The sequence below is a fragment of the Lemur catta genome, chromosome 20, assembly GCF_020740605.2.
Source record: "Lemur catta isolate mLemCat1 chromosome 20, mLemCat1.pri, whole genome shotgun sequence".
Lineage (NCBI taxonomy): Eukaryota > Metazoa > Chordata > Mammalia > Primates > Lemuridae > Lemur > Lemur catta.
Window position 1 is genome coordinate 25131016 of NC_059147.1, and position 23704 is coordinate 25154719.

The window sequence follows — 23704 nt, forward strand, 5'->3', positions numbered from 1 at the left end:
TCTTTTCCTAGCTTCATTCGGATATTGACTCTGGTGATGGGAACATTAAATACATTCTCTCAGGTGAAGGAGCTGGAACCATTTTTGTGATTGATGACAAATCAGGGAACATTCATGCCACCAAGACATTGGATCGAGAGGAAAGAGCCCAGTACACGCTAATGGCTCAGGCAGTGGACAGGGACACCAATCGGCCACTGGAGCCGCCGTCGGAATTCATCGTCAAGGTCCAGGACATTAATGACAACCCGCCGGAGTTCCTGCATGAGACCTATCATGCCAACGTGCCCGAGAGGTCCAATGTGGGTGCGTACACCGAGGGAGACCTGCTATCTCCCAGGCCTGGCCTTTGTGCGGCAGGTGGGCTAGTGCCCATATTCCCAAATCAGGAAGTAGAGCTTATTCTGTTTCTTCTATGGCTAAATAAAAAAAAAAATTAATTTGTGTAGCTGAAGTTCAAATATTTAAAATGGACTTGAGGTTTTTAAATCTAAGTGTATAAAATACGAGGATGAGTGAAAGAATGGGAAGGACATGATTCAATCTGGGTAATCCTGGCCTTTATGCTTATCAGCTGTGTGAGTGGGAGCCAGGTACATCTAATCTCTTAGCCTTGGTTTTCTCCTCTGTGACATGGGAATAACAATTTCTGGTCTTGTAGGATTAGGGATGATGCATCCAATCACTAGGGCATATTGATGTAAGTAATAACAGCAGTAATATTTCTTGCATATAGGCATCATGGTAATGAATGACTTGCATGCACTATTTTATTTAATTTTTGCAATAATTAATCTTTGCAGTGAGGTAGTTCCAATTTGTCATATTTTATAGATGGGAAACCCAAGCCAGAAACAGTTTAACTAATTTACACAGGGTCATCTGAGCTGTTAAGTGGACCCAGAATGCACACTTAACCACAACATTAGGTCACCATCTATTAATTCAGAAGGAGGTCTGTCTTTTCAACATGCTTCAAGACACCTTGCATTGCTAAAGGATAGTTTTCTGAAGGATTTCTTCAGCTAGCCACCTTCTCCTGGCAAAAACTTTCATTTGGCTTTATAGAATACACGTAGTTGTGGTCTTTTGAGAAACATTCCTCATATTAAGAAAGTTTTGTCTTTCAGACGGTGAGCAGAACTGTTCTGATCAGGAAATGAGTCAGAGTAGAAGAGATTTAGAGCTCAAATGAATTTAAAGATTGTCAGAGACAGACCACCTATTTTACAGATGAGAAAACCAAGCACCGAGTCTGGGAATCAACCTACTCAAGAAAGTTAGATGTGACCCTAGAACCCTAAGATCCTTCCGATGTGCTAATATAGAGCCTTTTATGCCAGAAAACAGTGCACTGCTCCTCCTCCAGCTAAAGTCAAGCTCTTTTCATACTTTATGAGAGCCAGGCAGAGGCATTTGCCACTGTTGTCTCTTCCCTCTTCCCTGCCTAGTCCTCAGTTCTCTCGGTACTCACACGTGGATTCTGATGAGAAACAACAGATATCAAATAAATCCATATATAAGAGACAGCAGTGTCAGGAATTGAGGTGGGGGGGAAGGGGTGGAAAGGTAAGTCATCAAAAAGAGTAATCCCGGGGAATTTTCATTGTCCTCACCTTTGGGGGTTCAGGGATGTTTAGGGGTAACACCCAGCCCTCCTGTTACGGCATATGAGAGTGTAGTCTTTGCTGTCAGACAGTGCTATGAGTCCTGGCTGCACTCCTGACCCGCCGTGGAAACACCCACGACTTCTGACTCCTTTTTAAGTTTTCATTTTTTCATCTATAAAAATAAGGATAATGTATGATTATCCTCATTTAACCCTATGATGAGGGTTAAATCAAATAGATGTAAAAGACAAAGAGTTGAAAAGCACTTAGCAGAGTTCTGTAAGTAAATGAAGCATAAAAATTGAATAATTTCCCTAGACTTGCCACAATGATATTCTCCTTATAGAATAGTGCCTGACACATGGGAAAAGCTCAAAGAAGACTATTTCTATGAAATAATGAGTTATAGAAGAGTAACTAGAAAAAAAAAGCGAGATTTGCTTTTACACCGCACAGAAATCTCTGACAGCGCTGTAAATCAAGAGGTGACCAGAGGCTGTATAAACTGGCTCCCTTGCTCCCACCTAGAACCTTGCCCCTCTGCTGAAAATGTCACAGAAGGAGCTTGAGTTTTCTTGCTTGCTGGATCAGGGTTAGGCTCCTGACTTCAGCAATAACCAACTTTGTGAAATACATTTGCAAGACTCCGTACCTCTCACACTCGATTTCTCACAAGTACAGTGGATGCATTATAAAAAATACCCTGTAGAAGGATGCTGGCAGAATACACGAAATGTGCCCCAAACCATGTCTGGCACAGACACATTTGATAATTACTGGTTTTCCTCTTCTACCTCCTCGTTCCCCTCTCTGAAGCCCAATACACCATGCTCTGGATACTTGTCACTTGTGACCAGCCAGGAACAGAGGTGGTTGTTTTTAGGAAAAACAAAACCCCATCTTTCTTCAATTCCCTGGTTGCCCTTCATTCTGACTCATGAATGCACGCCTTAGGTCTCACCAGATGTCTGCTGGTGGTATCTGTTGTATGACTATCAGACCCGTTCGAGGTGGGAAGATGCAATTTTCATGCCAGTAGGGAACAACATTCTGCACAATATTTATAGCCATAAATTAATTAAAATGTAGTATTAGCAGCAATTTTATTGCATGCAAAGCAACAATAAAATGATGTATTTATTGCTGTGTTACAGATGGAAGATTGCACTCTGTCCTTTCATGAAAAGCAATTTATCATTAATTATTATTTATTATACTCTTCGGGAAGATTTTTATTTAATTATTTGATATACTGAACATTTCAATTACCTGGATTTTAAAATGTTTTTGCAATAATGTTCACATTATTATTTTAACCTCCAAGCATAGGAGGATGTACTATGAATATAGAAAGTCTATTTTTAAAGTATGGGAATTGAAAAGAAAAGAGGAAAGGAAGGAGGGAAGGAAGGAAAGAAAGGAAGAGTGAAGATTGTTTTGCATCTCAACTCCAGGGAAGTGAGAGCGTGTTGAATAATTGTGGAGACTTCTTCAGGGCTTAATTTTAAAATGACACTTTGTAAACAAGAATATAATTTGAAAAGCTGAGGGGATGTTGCTAATTAATTTATTCCACTTTTAAGGAACGTCAGTAATCCAGGTGACAGCTTCCGATGCAGATGACCCCACCTATGGCAATAGTGCCAAGTTGGTGTACAGCATCCTCGAAGGACAACCCTACTTCTCGGTGGAAGCTCAGACAGGTACCGTGGAATGTCCTGGTGATTTGTGACACATCGTGAATAAGGAGGCCAAGCCTGCTCACTAACCTCCTCTGATTCCCAGGTTTTTCAAATATAAAAAGGAGTAAAGAGGGCCACATTCCAGTTAGTGTGAGGGTTAGACATAGGCATGTGCCTGCCCTATAGTTAGCATTCGATGAAACATTTGTGATTGTTTCTGCCCGTATTTTACAATGTCACAATAACAGATACAATCTTAAAATTCAACTTTAATGGCAGAAGGTTCTTAGACTGTGGATCAAATTAAGAGACCGTGGAACTTAGGTCCTGGTATAAAAACTGGCAGCTCTTTTGAGGCTTTGGCCTGTTCTGACGACCACTGTGCAGGTGGGCTGTCAGGGGCGAGTGTCAATATTCAAGTATGTTCAGGAGGCAGCGCTTCTCCTGTCTCTGCTGTGCTCATGGCTCCCCGGTCCACACTGTCATCTATGAAAGCAGGCTCTGCAGATGCCTTAGAGAAAATAAAGGACGAACCAAAAAAGTGAATAAATATTAATATAAGGACCAAAACCAAAACCAGAATGTGTCACTGATTTTTATACCAAATTTGACTCTTAACGTTCCAAATTATTTAACAGATAAGGAAAATGAGTTCGAGAGTGTTGCTCAGAAAAACACACATATCGTGGAGGAAAACAGTGATCAGGACTAAGGTTGCCACAGTGCTCTGTTTATATTTCTCTTACACATGTTACCATATCCACAGAGAGAAAAAGCTTCCAAAAGTTCCCTAAAGATTTAAGTGAGCCTACAAATCATGTGCCAGTACCCGGGGACCCTGTAGAATCCAATCACTAATTTATCTTTGTTTTCAGTGGTAGGTGGTCATGGACAGTAAGTGCTTGTGTGTCATGGATATTTTTAACCCATTTGGTTTACTCTTTTAAAAATTAATATTAACATTTTAATGGATTGGATGAAATAGATGCCTCCTACTTTAATATGGACCATAGAAATGTTTCCATGAATTGCAGGTGGGAATAGACTTACTGGAAGTTTCTGATGGGTTTAGTCATGGGTATCCATGTAATGGCCACTCCGATATTTCAATCTTTAGGATCTTTATACCTGAGAAAAATGAGGTTATTACTTGCATATACAATGAAACATATGAAACAAATAAAAATTAATGCTATATAGTATTTTTTTATTTGCTTGAAAAGACATAATAATAATGTTTTCCTTTGGTTATAATTATCATGTTGAAATGACTCTTGTTGAGGGTGTGGGCTGTTTAATTCATCTGTATTTCCCCAGTGCCTAGATCATTTTTGTTGTTATCATGTTATTACAAATGAATATCCGTGTTGTTTTCTGCTCACCTGTGCAGGTATCATCAGAACAGCCCTGCCAAACATGGACAGGGAAGCCAAGGAGGAGTACCACGTGGTGATCCAGGCCAAGGACATGGGGGGCCACATGGGCGGACTCTCAGGGACAACCAAAGTGACCATCACACTGACTGATGTCAATGACAACCCACCAAAGTTTCCGCAGAGTAAGTAGGTGGGCTTGGCTTTCACTTTTCGGTAGTGCCACAGAAAGCGCTCTCTCTTCTCTAACCCATTCCTGCTTTACTCAGCTTCTAGAAAGAAAAATCCTGAAAATCAGGGGCTCTTTATACAAAAAACAACAAGACAACAACAACCAACAGAAAAAAAAGTAGGTGAAGTGGACTTAATGGGAGAAAAGGATGACATAAAAAGTTCTATGACCCTGGAAACAAAAAGTCTGTTTTGCTAGATGTTTCACTAAGTACTCGGGATAGTATCTAGTAATTAGTTAACCGTACTCTAGCTCAGTGTCCTCATTTCTAACCCAGATAGAACAGTACTTGAATCAGTTATCAATTGCTATGTAACAAACTGCTGGAAACCTTAGTGGTTAAGGAAAAATAACCATGTATTTGTGTCATGAGTCTGCACTTTGGGCAAGGCTTGGAGGAGACAGCTTGTCTCTGTTCCCCACAGCGTCATCCGGGGACAGCTCCCCTGGGGCTGGAGGATCCACTTCCAGGATGGTTTACTCGCATGGCTGCTGGGTTGATGTTGACTGCTGGTTCCTCCCCAGTATGGGCCTGTCCATGGCTGGGTGCTGAAAGTGTGACCTCCAAGGACTCCAGGCAGAAACTGCATTGCCTTTTGTGAACTAGCTTCAGAAGTCACATCAGATCATTTCCACGACAGTCATAAGGCTACGCCCAAATTTAATTTAGTTCATGTAGACTCCACCTTTCAATGGAAGGACTGTCAAGGTCATATTGGAGGAAAAGCATGTGGGATGGGAGATACTGTTTTGGCCATTTTTGAAAACTGCAATCGTCCACAGTTTCTAAATATAAGATTCCTGATACAACTAAATGAGCTAGTGTAAACTCTTATGATGGCAACTGGCGTAAGTTGTCAACAAATGCTAGCCATTGTCATCTGGGAGATTATGGCTGTCCTACAAAATGTATCGAATTGCTGAGGGAATTAAAAGAAAAATGATTTTAAAGGTTGTTATGAATAATCATCGTTACAACAACTACCATCATCTAACGAATAGTCACTCCGATTGTAAATCTGTACAAGAACCTACATTTTACAGGTAAAATTGGCTTCCATGAAAAGCACAGTAAGTTGCCTGAGGAATGTGGCACAGTCATCATTTGAACACAAATCTGCTTATGCATGTACAGGTGTATGCAAAGGTATAGTACGGTCACGAGGAAGCCGGTGCTGTGCTAGTACAAGGAAGGTTCACCATGCAAGCATCTTTTTCATTAGAGCCTGTGAGTTTATTACTAGAGAGATGGCATTTTCTGCAAATGAGAGAACAAGGAACACAGCTACTTACGTCCCCAGGAGGACACTGTGGTTATATAAAGGAACCCAAAGACAACAGTCAACACAAGGGAAAGACTGCTTTGCCTGGTCGGGCACGAGTTCAGCATCCTCAATAAGCTTAAGGCTCAGACAGCCTCCTAGAAGCTGCATGCTCCGTTATCCATGCCGTACCATTGCCTGGTGGGCTGGAAGGAAAAGGTCAAGCGGAATTATTAGCAGGCAGCCATCAGTGCCCTTGGTCACGGACAAGCCCATAGTCAAGTTATGTTGTTACCATCCCAGTTTTACCAGCTTCACAGCCATGAACCTGATGAGATTTAGGCAAAATCGGCTCAGGACAGGTTTTTCAGACCTTTGTAGAAATTGGTAATTACATACAGAGAGAGACTCCCGCCGCCCTCCTGCCCTTTAATATGGAAGGCGTGGTAAGATTAAATGGAATATAGGTCCAAAGCCAAATAACATAGATGCATATGGACAGAGTACCGGAACTGATAAAATCTACGCAAGCGGAAATTAAAGCATCAGGAGGGGAAGTAACTTGCCCAAGACCAAGCTTGGGAGTGATGGCGGCAAGGTTTCCAACCCTTGCTTCTCTATATTTTTTCTCACGCAGGGCGTTTTTTAAATATGAAAAACAAATAGGATAATGTCCAATCCCACTTCCCTACTGACAAGCTTCTGGTGGCTTCCCCAAGTTTCAACAAAACTCGAAGTCTTTTCCATCTCCTGCAATGCCCTTTTTTACACACTTGCACCTCAACCTACCTACATGCCCTTATCTCCTTCCAGAAGGGTCCAGTCTCATTTGTGCTCTTGCTGTTCTCTATGTATTCAGGATGTTCCCACCTCAGGGGTTTTATATTTTACCATTTGCTGTTCCCTTGGCCTGTAATTTATTCCTGTAGATATTCACACAATTTTCTTGTTTGGTCCCTTTAGATTCCTTCTTCTAAAGAATGTGTTCTCCTTCCTACCACATTATTCCAAATCAGTTTCTCTGTGTTTCTCCTTCTCACCCACACGTGTTTAACACAAGCATACACATTCACTCATACACATACACAAAGCCATGCAAATATATACATAGCTCACATTCATACACTCACTCTTACACAGCATATTTATGCACATACAATCACTCACAGCCACTGACACTCACACACAATCATACACTTACACACACAACCACACACACTCTCTCATGACCCTCTACCTCTTACCCTACTTTATCTTAATTCTTCTTCGCAATGACATCAGAGTGTGAATACGTTTGTTTTTATTTTTTCTCTTCACTGTGCTTCATTAAGGGAGGAATCTTGACCCTTTTGTTTAGTAGTAAACAAAACAACTCAATAAAACAGTTTCCTGGGGCCAGGGGAGTGCCTGGCATGCACAGTATCGGGTTCCCACTAAATACTAAATGAATCCATATGGAAAGGCAGCGCCGTGGGAAAGCCTCCTGGAGAAGGTAGTGCTTGACCTCGTGGTGAAGGAAGTGAAGAAAGAGGAGCGTCTAACTAGACAGGGTGGGACCTTGAAAGACAGGGTTGCATCTGATTTTAACACGAAGATGGAGTTGTTGATGGCTTTTAAACAAAGAACTGTTTTTTTGTTTTGTTTTGTTTTTTTCCTGGGCATGTAGCGAGCCCTGGAATTAACTCATAGACAATCCTGACGACATGAAAAGAAGTCTTGGCTCCTTGAATTATGACATGCGTGGTTTCCATCATTTCCTGCTGGGAGATGTGACAGAGGATTGTTCTCCTCCCTCACCCATGGCAGGTGACCCCACCATCTCACCCTGGACCCCGATATTACTCCCCACTCTTTGTGGAACACATTCTTTTGACAAGCAGGCCATGTGGGATCTTCCGCCCATCCATTCGCTTCTTTCATGTTTTCAATCAGTGGAAAATTCAATTTCAAACCCTTTGAGAAATGTATGGGGATTCAATGAAATCTGTAGTCTTACAATTGCCAAATAAAAGGGAAAATAAAAATAGATGTCTTCTTCTAGGCGTGTACCAGATGTCTGTGTCAGAAGCAGCTGTCCCTGGGGAGGAAGTAGGAAGAGTGAAGGCTAAAGACCCAGACATTGGAGAAAATGGCTTAGTCACCTACAATATCGTGGATGGAGATGGGATGGAATTGTTTGAGATCACAACGGACTATGAAACACAGGAGGGCGTGGTGAAGCTCAAAAAGGTGAGTTAGAGTGAGGAAGCGAGTATGTCCGTGGTGTGACCTGCTCTGCCCAGGCAGCACTGCAAGGAACAGGGTGTTGGTGGTTAAGAAGTAAGAATTTGGGAAACTGGGAGCTGCCCTGACTTTGTAGTGGTGCTCTGAGCTCTGGGGAGGTAACAGAACTGCATTCCCTTCTGCTACTGCAGAAGATGCTGACAAAAGGGGCTGGCAATGCCTGTCTGAGGTTGCTGGTTAGTTCTTATATGTTTTGGTACATTTCTCCCAGAAATGGGCAATTAGAAAAATCTAAATTCTGGAGAAGCAGCCCTGAGCATGCGTGGAATTCCCCCCTCAGCTCTGCCAAGCTGAGTGTGTTAAATACGTGGTTCTGAACTTTTCCTGTTTCAAACATCCAAGGTTCATAGCTTTGCTGGCCCCTCTGTGCAACTTAAACCGATCGCCTGCTATTTTCTCCTCTCACAGTTGAGCCAGGAGAAACAAGAATAATGGGCCTTCCCCTGTAGTCGGATAGACTGTCATTAAAAACACGTCCCTGGGATTAATTTATTATCAAGGGGAGTTTATTGTTTCCTCTTGTTACATTTAATCGATACTGACTATTGGCCAGACAGAACATGAGCCTCTTACAAATATCCTTTCATTTACTTTTCACAAATAAAATCATGTAAAGTAGATAGTATTATCTCCATGGCCAGTGATACCTCAGCTTAATTTGGAGGAGTTTGGGGCTCAGACAGATGAAATAGTTTGACCTAATCATAGTCCCCCCAGCTCACAATTTGCAGATGTGGAATTGAGACCTAAGGTGTTCTATAACAACTTCCCTCTCTGGACATTTTGGAAACAGCTAGACCAGAAAGCGTTTATACAGGAGAGACAGATAAGAGTCATTTTCAAGTGAAGAAACAGTTACAGTACATTCTAAAATGTTCCCCCCCAGGTTTACCACCTGAGAAATCAACACTTCTCCATCACTAAAAGGTGTGGAGTATTAAATCTGAATTGGATGGCAGTATTACCTTGGTTTTAATCAAGCGTTCATGTGCCACTTGGTTTTGTAGTGTGAATATTAAGCTTCTTGGTGTGATGGAAAAGATTGGACTGAAACAGTGATTTAAAAAAAAAATTAATTTGAAGAATCCATAAAGAGGTCAGTTGCTGGAGAGGAGACACAGGGCAGGTTGGGAAAGGCTGGTTCTGGAAGGAATCTTTCAGTAGGGAAAGCAAGGAATGACTGCTCCAGGACGCTGACCTTCCAGGACATTTGAATGTAGATTGAGTTTGGGGAAAATATCATGGGGCACAGAGCAAAGAGAAGATGGGGAGGGTGCCTCTGTCATAAAAGAATAGAGAAAATGAAGGATGTGGAAGTCGAGGTGAAGGATGTGGAACTTGGAAAAGTCTACGTTGGTGACGGTGAATGTTGTGACCAGGGAAACCTAGTTGTCAGCCCCAAGAGGCTGAGGGAGTCATTCCTTGTGGTTTCTGCTCTGGAAACGTAGCTGTGCGAATTGTGTATAGCTTAACGCTGTCAACTTACTTCGTTAATTAATATCACTATCCCTCCTGCTTGACGCTGATGAATGAACATTGACATCAGCAATTGCTGCCTCCCATCTTTTGCTGTTCGAGTAATTAGGTAGTTGGTTATGCTAAGGTTGTCACCTGTTTTCAGCGTATCCAGGGCATAAGCACACACTGTGTTTCTAAAATCTTGAAACACTGAAATCTCCCCCATGGAACTCACACATTGTAAATGAGCTCTCTGCATAAGATTCATTTGCACATTTTTTTCCCCAATCCAGTGTGTTTATCCTAGGCGATGGAAAAATCTTCCATAAAGCACTGACATTTAGGTTCTAAACAGTGTAAGAGGTTATTTCATTTGTAAAAGAACATTTGCTTAAACTTGTAGCATAAAGTTTCAGGGGTCCACCAGGAAAAAAAAATATAATCAGAGGTGAATTTTACAGAGTAAAAATATGACTCCTGGTGGAAATCATGACATACAATTTAATCACATAAAAGGGTACAGAGAGAACATGGAAATATTTTTGCATTTTAAAAGTATTTTAATGTAGTGTTTTCATTGATTTCTTAATCCATTCACCCATTTTCCCACCAAGAGTTATTACTGAGTTATTTTTTGTCAGACAAGCTCTTTGCAAGAGCCTGGAAATCTGAAGTTGAAGAGACAGAGTCCTGGCTTACAAGGAGATCATAATTTAACAGGATAGTTAAGTGAAAGGGGATTTTCTCAGCCTTGGCAGTGCTGATGTTTCCAGCTGGATAATTCCTTGCTGTAGGGGGCTGTTTTGTGCATTGTGGGATGTTTGATAGCACCCCAGGCTTCTCCTCACTAGAGGTCAGTAAGCACACACTCCACCCCACCCCACCAGTCCAAAAAATAGCTCCGGGCATTGCCTAATATCCCTGGGGTGATTGGGAGCAAAATCACTCCCCGGTTGCAAATCAACTATAATAAAGTATGAGAAGACCTACGAATATGAGTCCTGAACAACTTCTTAGGGGGGCAGTTCTTGAGCTGAGTCTGGATAGATGAGTAGGAATTTGCTGCATTGTTAAGGAGAAAAAAAGGCAGAAAAAAATAGCCCATGAAGGACCGGCATGAAAGGAAACAGGACACATTTAAGAAACTGCAACCCTTCTGTCTGGAGAGTCTTGAGATAGTTACAGTGGGACCAATTGGCAAATTGGTTAAAGGAAGACATTGCAAATCACTGAAGAGGGCAGGAGAGGTAGTGAGACCACAGTGAAGGGGGAGAATTCAAGAAAACATTAGTTAAGTAGAGTCATTCATTTATTGAATGGTTTAGAAAACAAATATTTCTTGAGTTCTCTGTGTCAGAGATTAATGAGGAACAAAAGAGGGAGAACCTACCCCGGGGGTATTTAGACAATCTGTGGAATTAGCTGAGCACGAGCCAGGATGCAAGAAAAATGAGCTTCCAGGTGACTTGATGGTTGTGGGGAGGACAATCCAATCTGTTCACTGCAACACCCTTGACCAAGTGAGAACCCATCTCTCCCAGAGAAACCCTAGCACAGGTTCTGAGCTATTTATTTTCAACCAAATAAACTCCTTATAAACCAGTGTGAGAGCAGCATGATAAGACATTTTCAACATTCCTTATTTTAATAAAACTATTTTTACGTCTGATTTTTTCCCTTTTATTCTTTGTCCACATGTATATAGATGTGGAGACATAACATTTAACACGGCTGCAACAGAGGGTGATCTGATTTGTTAACTTAATGTCACATCATAAACATTTTACATGCTGTTATATAATATACATAATCATTTTTAATGACTGCATAACATCCCATCCTATCGATGAACCATTATTTCCTTAATAAAATCTCACAGTTGGATTTGGTGTTTTGTGTGTATGTTTTCCCAGATTAGATGTAACCTTCTATTATATATCTAACAAATATCATGCATTTTTGAGTAGCGTTTGTTTTGGTTTTCTGTTGAATTAATCCCTCGGGGAGGATTTTCGGAGGTGGGATTAGTAAACTAAGGGGTATTAAGATTTTTGTGGTTTATGCAATGTGTTGCCTCATTTAGCTTTATTTCAACTACTCATAACGTGGATATAAATGTTCATTACGGGAAACTACCTCGAATCCTTTTTGGAGGGAGGAATGGAATATATTGTGGGCAAATGCCTACATGTTATCCATCCATCAGCCCTGCTCCTTAGTCAATCAAAATGACTGATGCATATGATCACGTGGCACAGTCATTCCTGAGCACCGGGGAGGCAAAGATCATCAAGACTCAGTAGATTCCTTTTTTTTTTTTTTTTTGAGACAGAGTCTTGCTCTGTTGGCCTGGCTATGGTGTAGTGGTGTCATCATAGCTCACAGCAACCTCAAATTCCTGGGCTCAAACGATCCTCCTGCCTCAGCCTCCAAAAGTAGCTGGGACTGCAGGCACACGCCACCATGCCTGACTCATTTTTCTATTTTTTGTAGGGACAGGGGTCTCACTCTTGCTCAGGCTGGTCTCGAGCTCCTGACCTTAATCAGTCCTCCTGCCTTGGCCTCCCAGAGTGAGTGCTAGGGTTATAGGCAGAAGCCACAGTGCCAGGCATGACTCAGGAGACTCCTTTAGATTCACTCCCTCCCACTGGGGAGGGAAATGAGCAACTGCAGAAAGGCTGCTAAGGGACCACACCAATCTGCCTGGGGCTGTTGAGGACAGCTTCACAAGGCAGTGAGGCTTGGGCTGCCTATCAGATTTAGAATCTCACCAAACTGGGAAGGCACATTCATTTCAGGCAAAGCTTTGCAGAGACCTGGAGAGCCTAGCATGGGATCTGAAATGTATCAATCAGACTGCAGCAAGCATGAGGAGACCATCCTCAACGCCAACAGGGCTTTCCAGCGTGAAAAGGGCTCTGAGGTCCTTAAGCATGTGCCTCAACCAAATTCTAAAAGTTCTACTTTAGGGGCATCAACAGAGCAACTGATATGAGAAAATGTCACCTTTTCTGATTACAAATTACCTGGTCTCAGAACTATTATATTCCAGTTTTTGATTCTGTCTAATAATTGCAGAGATTTTTTGAGAAGTTGCAACAGTCTTGTATCTTCAGCCTAAAAATATTCTTTTCTGCTGTTACATAACCCAGCCAAGGAGAAAGGAGCTATGGCATCCCAGGATGATGGAGGGGCTGGGGGCAGATTTAGCTTTAGGAAAAGGGAGTGTTCCCTGGCTCCGGAAGATGGAGGTGGGAAGATGATGGAAGAAGTGTCAAGGATGTTGAACATATCGAACCTTCTTGAACTGGGATCGTTGTTAGTTTAGAGCTCTGCAAAAGGAGGTAGGAACTAAGCCCCATGACTACATGCCCATTCCAAATAAGTGTTTGCCTGGCAAATGCCAACAGCAGAGCAGGCAGATGCTTTTCTTAAAAGATCAAACTCCTTCCAAACATTCGGTAGTGCAGCATCATCCAGAGTCCTAATTAGAAAGCTGTTTCCTAGGCGTTAGGAACCAACTTGTCTCTCCACTACAGTTTCACTTTTCACCCTTTGCTGACTGATTCAGTGTAACTCCTCTCATTCATAATTAGGGCGTGTTTGCCATGAACGTCCCTATTACTGCAGCCATTCAAATGCTACTTCTCAAAGTTTTTCCTATCTATGTAAAATCTGTATCACTTGTTTTTATTTAAATGGACCCTTTTGATACATATGCATTCTTTTAAAAAGGAAGCATTTTTTTCTCATAATCCTATCACTTACCAAAAATAGAAGGTAACTGAAAAATGAATATAATGAAATCAAAATGATGTCATTACATTCTAGCTAGAGAGTAGTATCAGGCTCTTAAAAGAGAGATCGGGATGCACAGCAGATATGTTAAAAATGAGCACTCTACCGAGGAGCTCTCCTTCGTGTGTTGGGGATTCAAAGATTTGGAAAATGAATAATTATATCAGCAAGTGAGTCAATGTCATTTCACAACCCCACCTCCCACAATTGCCCATAAATCATCACCTCAAGTCATCTTATGGGCTGCTGCTGCTAAGGGTCCCAGACTTTGGGAAACACAACGTGGTCAGTCATCAAGCAAAATAAAATTTCTTTGGCTGAAATCTAGTGGATATTTTAATTGCTAAGATTCTTAATACAAAATGGGCTACAAAAAAAAATTTTTTTTTGAGGCAGAGTCTATGTTGCCCCAACTGCAGTGCAGTGGTGTCATCACAGCTCACAGCAACCTCAAACTCCTGAGCTCAAGTGATCCTCCTGCCTCAGCCTCCCAAGGAGCTGGGACTACAGGTGCTCACCACCACACCTGGCTAATTTTTTTCTATTTTTAGTAGACACAGGGTCTTGGCTATTGTTCAGGTCAGTCTTGAACTCCTGAGTTCAAGTGATCCTCCTGCCTTGGCCTCCCAGAGTGGTAGGATTACAGGCATGACACTGTGCCCAGCCTAAAATGTATTTTTGTAATGTTTAAATTCCCTTCTGTAGGTAATTTTTAGTAACTGTGCTGGGCAACCTTAGTGTTGCTGTATGAAATGAGGTTCATTTTAGATGATGTGCTGTTTCTGTGTCTGTCATGCTCCTAGAATGACCCATTAAGCACATTCTAAGTTTCAGCAATTGATTTTTCTGATTTTCTGACCAAATGGCTCAGGTAATTATATACTGAATAGACACTAATTTTTCTCTCTTTGAGGAACTATTCACTCTACCCTATAAAACAATCAGATCTTCCTCTTCCATTATTCTTTCAAGGAATTGGTTGTCAATCTTCTCTCCATTCTTGCCAGCCCGTAGATTTTGAAACCAAAAGAGCATATAGCCTGAAGGTAGAGGCAGCCAATGTGCACATCGACCCAAAGTTCATCAGCAACGGGCCTTTCAAGGACACGGTGACGGTCAAGATCGCGGTTGAGGATGCTGATGAACCCCCGATGTTCTTGGCCCCAAGTTACATCCATGAAGTCCAAGAAAACGCAGCTGCTGGCACCGTGGTTGGGAGAGTTCATGCCAAAGACCCTGATGCTGCCAACAGCCCGATAAGGTACAGACGGATTTATTTTGAGAGCTTGGATGGGGAATTTTAGAATCAAGAGGTTTGGGGAAAGCACTGCAGGAATCGCATCCTTCAGTTTCAAAAAGTATCCAAGTTTATCAGGTTCAATGGAATGTAAACAACATTAAGACTTAGAAGACAGGAGTTCCACTTTGCCTCTGCTACTCACTTTTTGGATAGGCTTGTTCACGTGATTTCTGGAGTGGATTCCCCAACATGTACTAGCAGATATCACTCTTACCTGGGCCTGTCTGCCACAGGGAACCGTGGTGAAGTATAAACAATGATTGTGAAGGAATTATAGTAATTATAACTTACTGAACACCTTCCCATGCTACAGTTACTCTCTAGGTGTGTTAGGTATCGGATCTAATTTATCCCCTCAACTTTATTGTTACATAAATGGTTATCCCTTGAATTGAGAGAAAATGTGGGCTCTGCAAGACAAAGTGACTTGCCCAGAATGACACGGCCACTGAGCAGGAGGCTAAGGCAGCAAGCTCTAACTTCTGCTGAGCACTTTGCAAAGGTAACAATAGGCCCAAAGAGATTTCAGATGCTTTTATTATTATTAAGACATTTTTCCGACTTGGAGTGATCCAGAACTCTGCTTCCCCATTCCTATCCTAGCCTGAGTTAATGACCAGTGAGGCTGATGAAGACAGAGAGTAATGAGAATTAGGCTCAGAAGGGGCTTCAATCACAGATGTAAGACATTTATAGGGTGGACATTTATGGTTCTCTGAAACCTGCCCTGGATCGGATTCTAGCAGGCATTTCTTCTTCCTGGGCTCCTCCCCTAATTCCTCTCTTGCCTGGATCCTTCATCGGCCTCCTCAGGGTCTCCCTGCTTTCAATCTCTCACCCACCATTCTGCATCAATCCTGTAGCGAGCGTGATCATTATAAAATGCATATCCAACTATCACAACAGAGCTCAGTTAAAAAAACAACAAAAAGATCAATGATCAAATCGTTCCCCATGGCCTCCCCCTTGCGGAATAATCTAAACTCTTTTACTTAGTTTAAAGATCTTCTTCCAACTCCTCCAACTCAGTCCCTTCCTTTGAAGCACCCCTGCTCTCTCCTAACCCTGCCCTTTCCATGTTCTTCCTTCTAGTTGGAACTCTCTGTCTTTCCAACTTGCCACATTGTACGCATTTTCTCCATCTCCGCTTAGGTGTTGCTTCCTCTAGGAATTCTGCCAGGGCTCCCCAGAGCTGGATGAGATGTCCTTCCACTGGCTCTTACCTACATCACCCACCACGCTCCATCACAGCGACACTTAGGTTATGTATGGTCCTTGCTGCACTCTCAAAGAGGGCTGGGGACATATCTGTCTAGTTCAGGGATCAGCAAACTGCAGCCCACAGTCCAAATCTGGCTGCCATCTACCTTTTTTCCTTCTTCCTTTCTTCTTCTACTGAGAAAAAAATTTTCATATCATAAAGCATAAAATTCACCGCTTTAGACTGTATAATTCACTGGTTTTTAGTATATTTCACAAGGTTGTTCTGCTGTCCCTCCCATCTAATTCCACAACATTTTTATCACCCCCAAAAGAAACACATACCCGTTAGCAGTCACTCCTCATTTCCTTTTTCTTCTCAGCCCCCAGGAGCAAATAATCTACTTGTCTCCATAGGTTTGCCTTTCTGGATATTTCATATAAATAGAATAATACAGCATATGATCTTATGTAACTGGATTTTTTTTTCGTTTAGCATACTATTTTTGAAGTTCATGAATGCTATAGAATGTATCAGTATTTCATTTCTTTTTATTGCTGCATAATATTTTATTATATGGATATATCACATTTTGTTTATCCATTCATCAGTTGGATGGACATGTGGGTTATTTCCGCTCTTGGCTATTACAGATAATGCTGCTATGAACATTCCTGTGCAAATTTTTGCATAAACATGTTTTCTTTTTTCTTGGGTATATATTCTACCTAGGAGTGGAATTGCTGGATTATAGGCTAACTCTGTGTTTAACTTTTGGAGGAACCACCACTGCTTTCCACAGTGGCTGCACCAGTTTACATTCCCGTCAGCAATGCATAAGGGTTTCAGGTTTTTCACATTCTCGCAACACTTGTTGTTTGCTTCCTTTGATTATAGCCATCTGAAGTGGGTGTGAAGTGATATGTCATTATGATTTTGATTTGTATTTTCCTAATGACTAGTGATGCTGAGCATCTTTTTATGTGCTCGTTGGCCATTTGTGTATCTTCTTGGGAGAAATGTTTATTCAAATCTCCTGCCTGTTTTGTAATTGGGTTGTTTATCTCTTCATTGTTGAGTTGTAAGAGTTATTTATATATCCTGGATACTAGAGCCTTATCACATATATGATTCGCAAATATTTTTTCTCTTTCCACGCGTTGTCTTTTCACTTTCTTGATGGTGTCCTTTGAGGCACAAAAGGTTTTAATTTTGATGAATTTCAGTTTATATATTTTTTCCCCTTTGGTTGCTTTACATGTCCTATCTATGAAATAATTGTCTAAGTTCATGAAGATTTATACCTATTTTTTTTTAAAAGAAGTTTTATGGTTTTAGCTCTTATGTTTATGTCTTTCATGCATTTTGAGTTAATTTTTATATAGGTTGTGAGGGAGGGGCCTGACTTTATTATTCTACATGTGGATATCCAATTGTCCCAGCACCATTTGTTGAAAAAGACTATCTTTTTCCCAAGTGAATAGTCTTGGCACCCATGGTGAAAATTGACCATAGAAGCACAGGTTTATATCTGGACTATTGCTTACATTCCTCCAACTGATACATCTGTCCATATTCCAGTACCATGTAGTCTTAATTACAGTAGTTTTGTAGTATGTTTTGAAATTAGGAACTATGAGTTCTCTATCTTTGTTCTCACCAGCTATTTTTTAAATAAAGTTCTATTGGAAGACAGTCACACTGTTCTTTTGCACATATTATCTATGGCTTTCATGCTATTACTACAAGGGCAGAGTTGGGTAGTTGAGACAGAGACCCCACTCCTTGTACAGCCTAAAATATTTACTGACTGGCTCTTTAGAGAACATGCTTACTGACCTCTGTTCTAGTTCACCACTCATCCTTCCAGTAAACAGAGTACACAGCCCATAGTGATGTCTAATCAATATTTACTGAATGAATAACTGAAATAACACTCAATTTGCTTGGAAATGCAAGCACACAGTTTTTGAATGTAAACATGAAGCATGAAAGAAGTAATGATATCTCATGCACATGTTTATTCAACAAATCTTCACTGAGCACACACTGGGGGTTCCCAGTCTACTTTGGGAGGCAGATACCTATAAAAAGTAAGTGCATGAAAGTGTGAAAAGTAAGTGTATAAAAAGAAATTACCTTGGGTAATGGAGTTTATCCATTTATATAAAGAAAATAGTGGCAGGGCAGAAGGAATTTCCAACGGTAAGCATTGTTCAGTTGCCTTTGGATCTTTGAATATTGCTCCTTCTGGGATAAAAAGAGAATTAACATTTATTGAGAATATTCTCAACCTCATGCAACATGTTTCACAATGTTATTTAAGTTAATCCTCACCAACATTCATTGAGGCTGTGAACACTCTAGAATCGGATGGACGGGGATACTGAGACTCAGAGCAATAATGTGCCTTCTTTAAAGTCACATGACCAGTGGGTGTTGAAGACTGGATGTTAGCCTAGATCTACTTTGAGTACATTTTGAGCTTTTTACTCTAACCCAGCTGCCACTAATGTAAAGATTTCCCAAGAAGGTTTGATGATCGTGTTCTCTCTGTGCAGGAAGATACATTATATAGTGACTGGCGACCCTTGTAATACCTTTAAAGTACTTAAAAAATGTTCATGATGTGAATTTTAAATGAGTTATCTTTGGCCTCGAATATCGAGGTGCATTAGCAATTTTTCAGAAGAGCAGTGACTTGAAAACACAGGGAACAACCACTCATTTCCTCTGCACCTCATTGTCTCCCAAGATTCACATCTGCAATTGGTTATTTGGGTCATGTTTTCAGTGGTAGCTGTTCTGTGCATGTAGGCAATTTCCATGTCTATAATTATCCAAGGATGCTCAATACTGCACATGAACCAACCCCCCATTCCCACCCACTTTGGTCCCTGTGCTTAGAATTGCCAGACAAATTATGAAAGCACATTCAAAGCTTTTTATTCAATGGGCCTCTTATCCTCATTTCCTAATTTCCTGATTGTCTCTCTTCACCTTTAAGGAAATTTGTCTCCTTGGACATGTAAGTGAGGCCCCATAGTGTCACCCAAACTCTTAGCTGCTTGGATATTTTGCAAATCTTTTTTTCTCAGACTCTGTAGCTTTAGACACCTTTTTGTTTACCATTTGCTTTCTGAAATACTCTCTTACCTGAGCATCCTTGGCACTAACCTCTTCATGTTTCAGGTAAAATCATACCTGGTATCTTCACCAGTCTTTGATCCCTATCCAGGTGCCAGGGGCTGCCGTAGGCTCGGCTATTTGACTTTGACCTTTCTCTGTGTCCATTCACCTCTAGGGTTTTCACCTGTGTCATGACTGAATTGAGCTGGTGCTTCAGATTCTCTGCCTCTAGGCTGCTCTTTCTCCCTGATTCCAATTCAGCATTTTTTATACCGTCTGCGTGCATTTTCACCCGTTTTCTTTTTCTTTCATTATTCATTCATTCAAGACATACTTTTGAGCTCGTACTTATTGGCATACTTAAAAAAATGGAAAAGCTGACTTCACCCCTGACTCTGTGGGATCTACAACAGAGCTGAGTTTTTGCTCTCTTAACCCCTCCGCATATCCCTATTTGAATTTCAACCTCTCCTTCTTGCTTTCTTGCTTTCTGTTCCAGTATCTTCCCCTCTTGGACACTTAACCTCCCACGGATATCCACATATCCACCCAGTCCTAGTGGTGCTTTGTTAGTCACCTAGTTTTCCATTCCCTCCATCAACCCTATCCTTAACTCTCTTACCCTCCATATTTTATTTTTTATTTTTTTTGAGACAGAGTCTCGCTCTGTTGCCCGGGCTAGAGTGAGTGCCGTGGCATCAGCCTAGCTCACAGCAACCTCAAACTCCTGGGCTCAAGCGATCCTCCTGCCTCAGCCTCCCGAGTAGCTGGGACTACAGGCATGTGCCACCATGCCCAGCTAATTTTTCTATATATATTTTTAGTTGGCCAGATAATTTCTTTCTATTTTTAGTAGAGACGGGGTCTTGCTCTTGCTCAGGCTGGTCTTGAACTCCTGAGCTCAAACAATCTGCCTGCCTCAGCCTCCCACAGTGCTAGGATTACAGGCGTGAGCCACCGCTCCCAGCCTAACTCTCCATATTCTAAAAACTACATCAGATTTTAAGTTTCCTCTGCTCCTCCCTGCACTCTGTCTTGCCTGGACCATTTTGTCCATCCTACTTTATTAACTCCCTGATAGCTTGAGGCTATTTACTTGCTCCTCTGTTCAAAAGCCTTCCATACTTTCTCACTGGCTGCAGAAGGTGACACGCTGACATTTGAGAGCTTCCATGATCCGATCCGTCCTCAGTATGTAAAAGCAGCAGCAACAACAACAAAAACAATGGAAACTATTGTTCACCGTGCCGCTTACTGTGTGTGAGGCGCTAGGTTATGCCTCTTAAATATCCATTATTTCATTTAATCTTCACAGATAACATAAAAGTTAGGTACTATTAATATTCCAGGCTAAAAGATAAATACGCTGAGCTTCACAGATCTTAAGTGGCTTCTCCAATGTCATTCAGCTCATACGTAGTGGAGCATGGAGTTGTACTTACCCCAGGACTTTCCAAAACCAAAAGTCAGGCCCTCACATCTAGAGAATAATGCCTTGAATTATTAAATATGTTTCTTCCTGTGTTTTGTGTTGATGTGATTTCATGTCAACTGAATAGTAAGCTCCCTCATGGCAGAAAAAAAGTCTTCTATGATTTTTTTTTGTCTCCTTTCTACATATCACTGTCAGCTGAAGCCTCAGTGACTGAGCCCTCCTGACCTTTATGAGCTGTGTGACTGTTTACCTTCATTTCTATCCCTGGGGAAAGTGACTCATCATTCCCTTCCCACGGGGAGCTGTGAAGTCAAGTGTCATCGTGGATGAGCTCATGTTTTGTATATACTGTGAAGTGTTGCTCTGGCTGGTCCCTCTTTCCTGGAAGGAACATAAACTGGGATTGGAAGACCTGGGCTCCAGTATTGGCTCCCCCAGAAACTAGACATAGACCATCTGCAAATCCCATCTCTTGTGAATTTACAAGATTAACCCCTCTGATATTCATCATCTTTGCTGCCTCTGCTATTACATTTGATTTTTGACCATCAATGAAAGTTTTCTGACATATCTGTTCTGCAAATTTTAGGAAAAAATAGCTTAGACTTTTAAGAGCAGGAAACCACCCAGTTAGGAAGCTCAGCGTGCTACTTGAATTAACATAACCCATTTTTGTTCTTTTTCATTTTGGAGTGAATATAATGGAGTAAAAAGAGAAAGGACCTTGGAGTTCTATAGACCCATTAAAACCAAAGCCCCAATATTACCAACACTGTGGGTATCCAGGGCAAGTTGTTTTTACCTAACTGTACCTCAATATAGGCCATTCTTCCCCCCATCTTCTACCTAACCTTGCCATAAATACACCCCAATAATATTCTATGAATTCTTTTGTCTTTTGTTAGAAAAAGTTTACCTTCTTAGTGGGTAGATAAAACCTTTAAGCTATGTTGTTATGCACAGCCTGGAGTCACTAAGGTATGGGAAGAAAGCCCTACAAATGAATACGCAAGCTTTATTTGCATATTGCACCCTGAAATTCAGAACCAAGCCAACTGAGAACCCCTAAAATTAAATATGATAAATAAATTAATTAAAATACAGTTAGCATTATTCTTTAAATAAGGAGAAAACTGATTTTTAGGGCTATAAATGATCTTCGATGACACATTTAGATAAACTTGAAACTATTTAAACTTGGAGCTATTTAATATTTCATATGCAAAAATATGGCAAAGGTTTGATACATTTGTGACTTTCTGAGTAGTTTGGGAGTAAGGCAAACTCACTTCCCAAATGCAGTTTCATAAATATTCAGATGGTGGGTGATTGTAGTAAATATGGAGAAATATGCAACATGTTATTATACTTCTCAATCAGATATGCTAAACAGGTCTTTCATTCATTGTACTGAATAAAGAATTCCAATGTGGCAAAATGATTTCTATAAAAGATTCATGCACAAAGTTTGAAAAGTAAATTTGATCAAAAAGAAAACCTAGCTCAAGCGATTCATTGAAAAAGTTGCTTTAACTATAGCATGGAGAAAGTATTCAAATATTAAGCCACTCTGACTGTCTGGGTCTAATTGCCTCATTTGCATTCTGCTTAGGTATTCAATCGATCGTCATACTGACCTCGACAGGTTTTTCACTATTAATCCAGAGGATGGTTTTATTAAAACTACGAAACCTCTGGATAGAGAGGAAACCGCCTGGCTCAACATCTCTGTCTTTGCAGCAGAAATCCGTAAGTATTCTCCTAAGGGTTTTGATTCTGCTTTACAAAATATTATTTCTTCAGACTCTACATTCTGGAAAATGAAATAGCTGAGATGGACTAATTTTTTTTAGTCTTGCATGTATTTTTGAGTCTTTAAATTTTATTTTTGGTTATTTGTCTAGGGAGACAGATAGGCAAATAGAGATGTTTTTATTTTCTCTGGCAGAACTGGGTATAGACTTGCTAAGACAGCTGATAGCCCTGGGCAGTTTGAAACTCATGATCATCACTGAGGGTTTCCCACTCTCTCCTGTCACTAGTTTGTATTAAATCCAATGAAGAGGAGTCATTAGAGCCAAGATTTGTGGGTTCTTGTTTACCTATAGACCAGTGGTTTTCAAACTTGACCATGCATCAAGTTGATCCTGCATCCAACCCTGTGTGCATCTCGTGGATGGCTTGTTTTGACAAAGATTTCTGGAGCCCACCCCCAGAACCTCTCATACAGTAGATCTTGGGTGGGGGCCCAAGAACTTATATCTCCAACAAGTTTCTGGATGGTTTTGATGCTCCTCTGGGGGCTTTCCCTTGAAGAACCACTTTGATAGATTACTCTCCAGGGATCGGGCTCCATTAGAAACCTTTCAAATTAAAGCTCAGCATCAGAGTCAGCAGAAGTGGAAAAGTGGTTTCGTTCTTACTGGTCTTAATATTGACATTTATTCCAGGATATCCAACTCCCACTGGAATCAGCTCTTAGATGGCTGTTAATGCCAACACCTTTCCCTCCACTGCCCAAACCGGTGGCTGGAGCTTAATATTCTTTCCCAAGAGTAAACTTGGGCCATTGTGTATTTCTTCCTGGCTTTTCTTTACTGTCTGCATTCTCTCCTTCTAGACAACCGGCATCAGGAAGCCAAAGTTCCAGTGGCCATTAGGGTCCTCGATGTCAACGATAATGCTCCCAAGTTTGCTGCCCCTTATGAAGGCTTCATCTGTGAGAGTGATCAGACCAAGCCACTTTCCAACCAGGTATAATGCAGTTTTCATTCCCCTTGCCTGGCTGGGAGCAATGCATTTGGAAATAGAGTTTTGTTTTTGAAAGCATCACCTGGAGTTACCTCCCACTGCCCAGAAAGGTTTCAGAGCCCTAGTTTTGCTCTGAAGCTATGTTCTCTAATTAAAACCAGGCTTTTTAGCCAGCTAGGAATTTTTGAAT

At 41.1% G+C, this 23704-nt stretch overlaps 1 protein-coding gene across 1 annotated transcript in view; it reads left to right on the plus strand.

The window, feature by feature from the left end:
* CDH11 (cadherin 11) overlaps positions 1–23704 on the plus strand; it is a 132945-nt gene that overhangs the window by 92830 nt on the left and 16411 nt on the right. Inside the window, exons 4-10 of the mRNA XM_045534041.1 lie at positions 12–306; positions 3194–3313; positions 4683–4850; positions 8201–8388; positions 14706–14959; positions 22376–22512; positions 23384–23517. Coding sequence (XP_045389997.1) covers positions 12–306; positions 3194–3313; positions 4683–4850; positions 8201–8388; positions 14706–14959; positions 22376–22512; positions 23384–23517 — 1296 coding nt within the window. The remainder of the gene's footprint in view (positions 1–11; positions 307–3193; positions 3314–4682; positions 4851–8200; positions 8389–14705; positions 14960–22375; positions 22513–23383; positions 23518–23704) is intronic.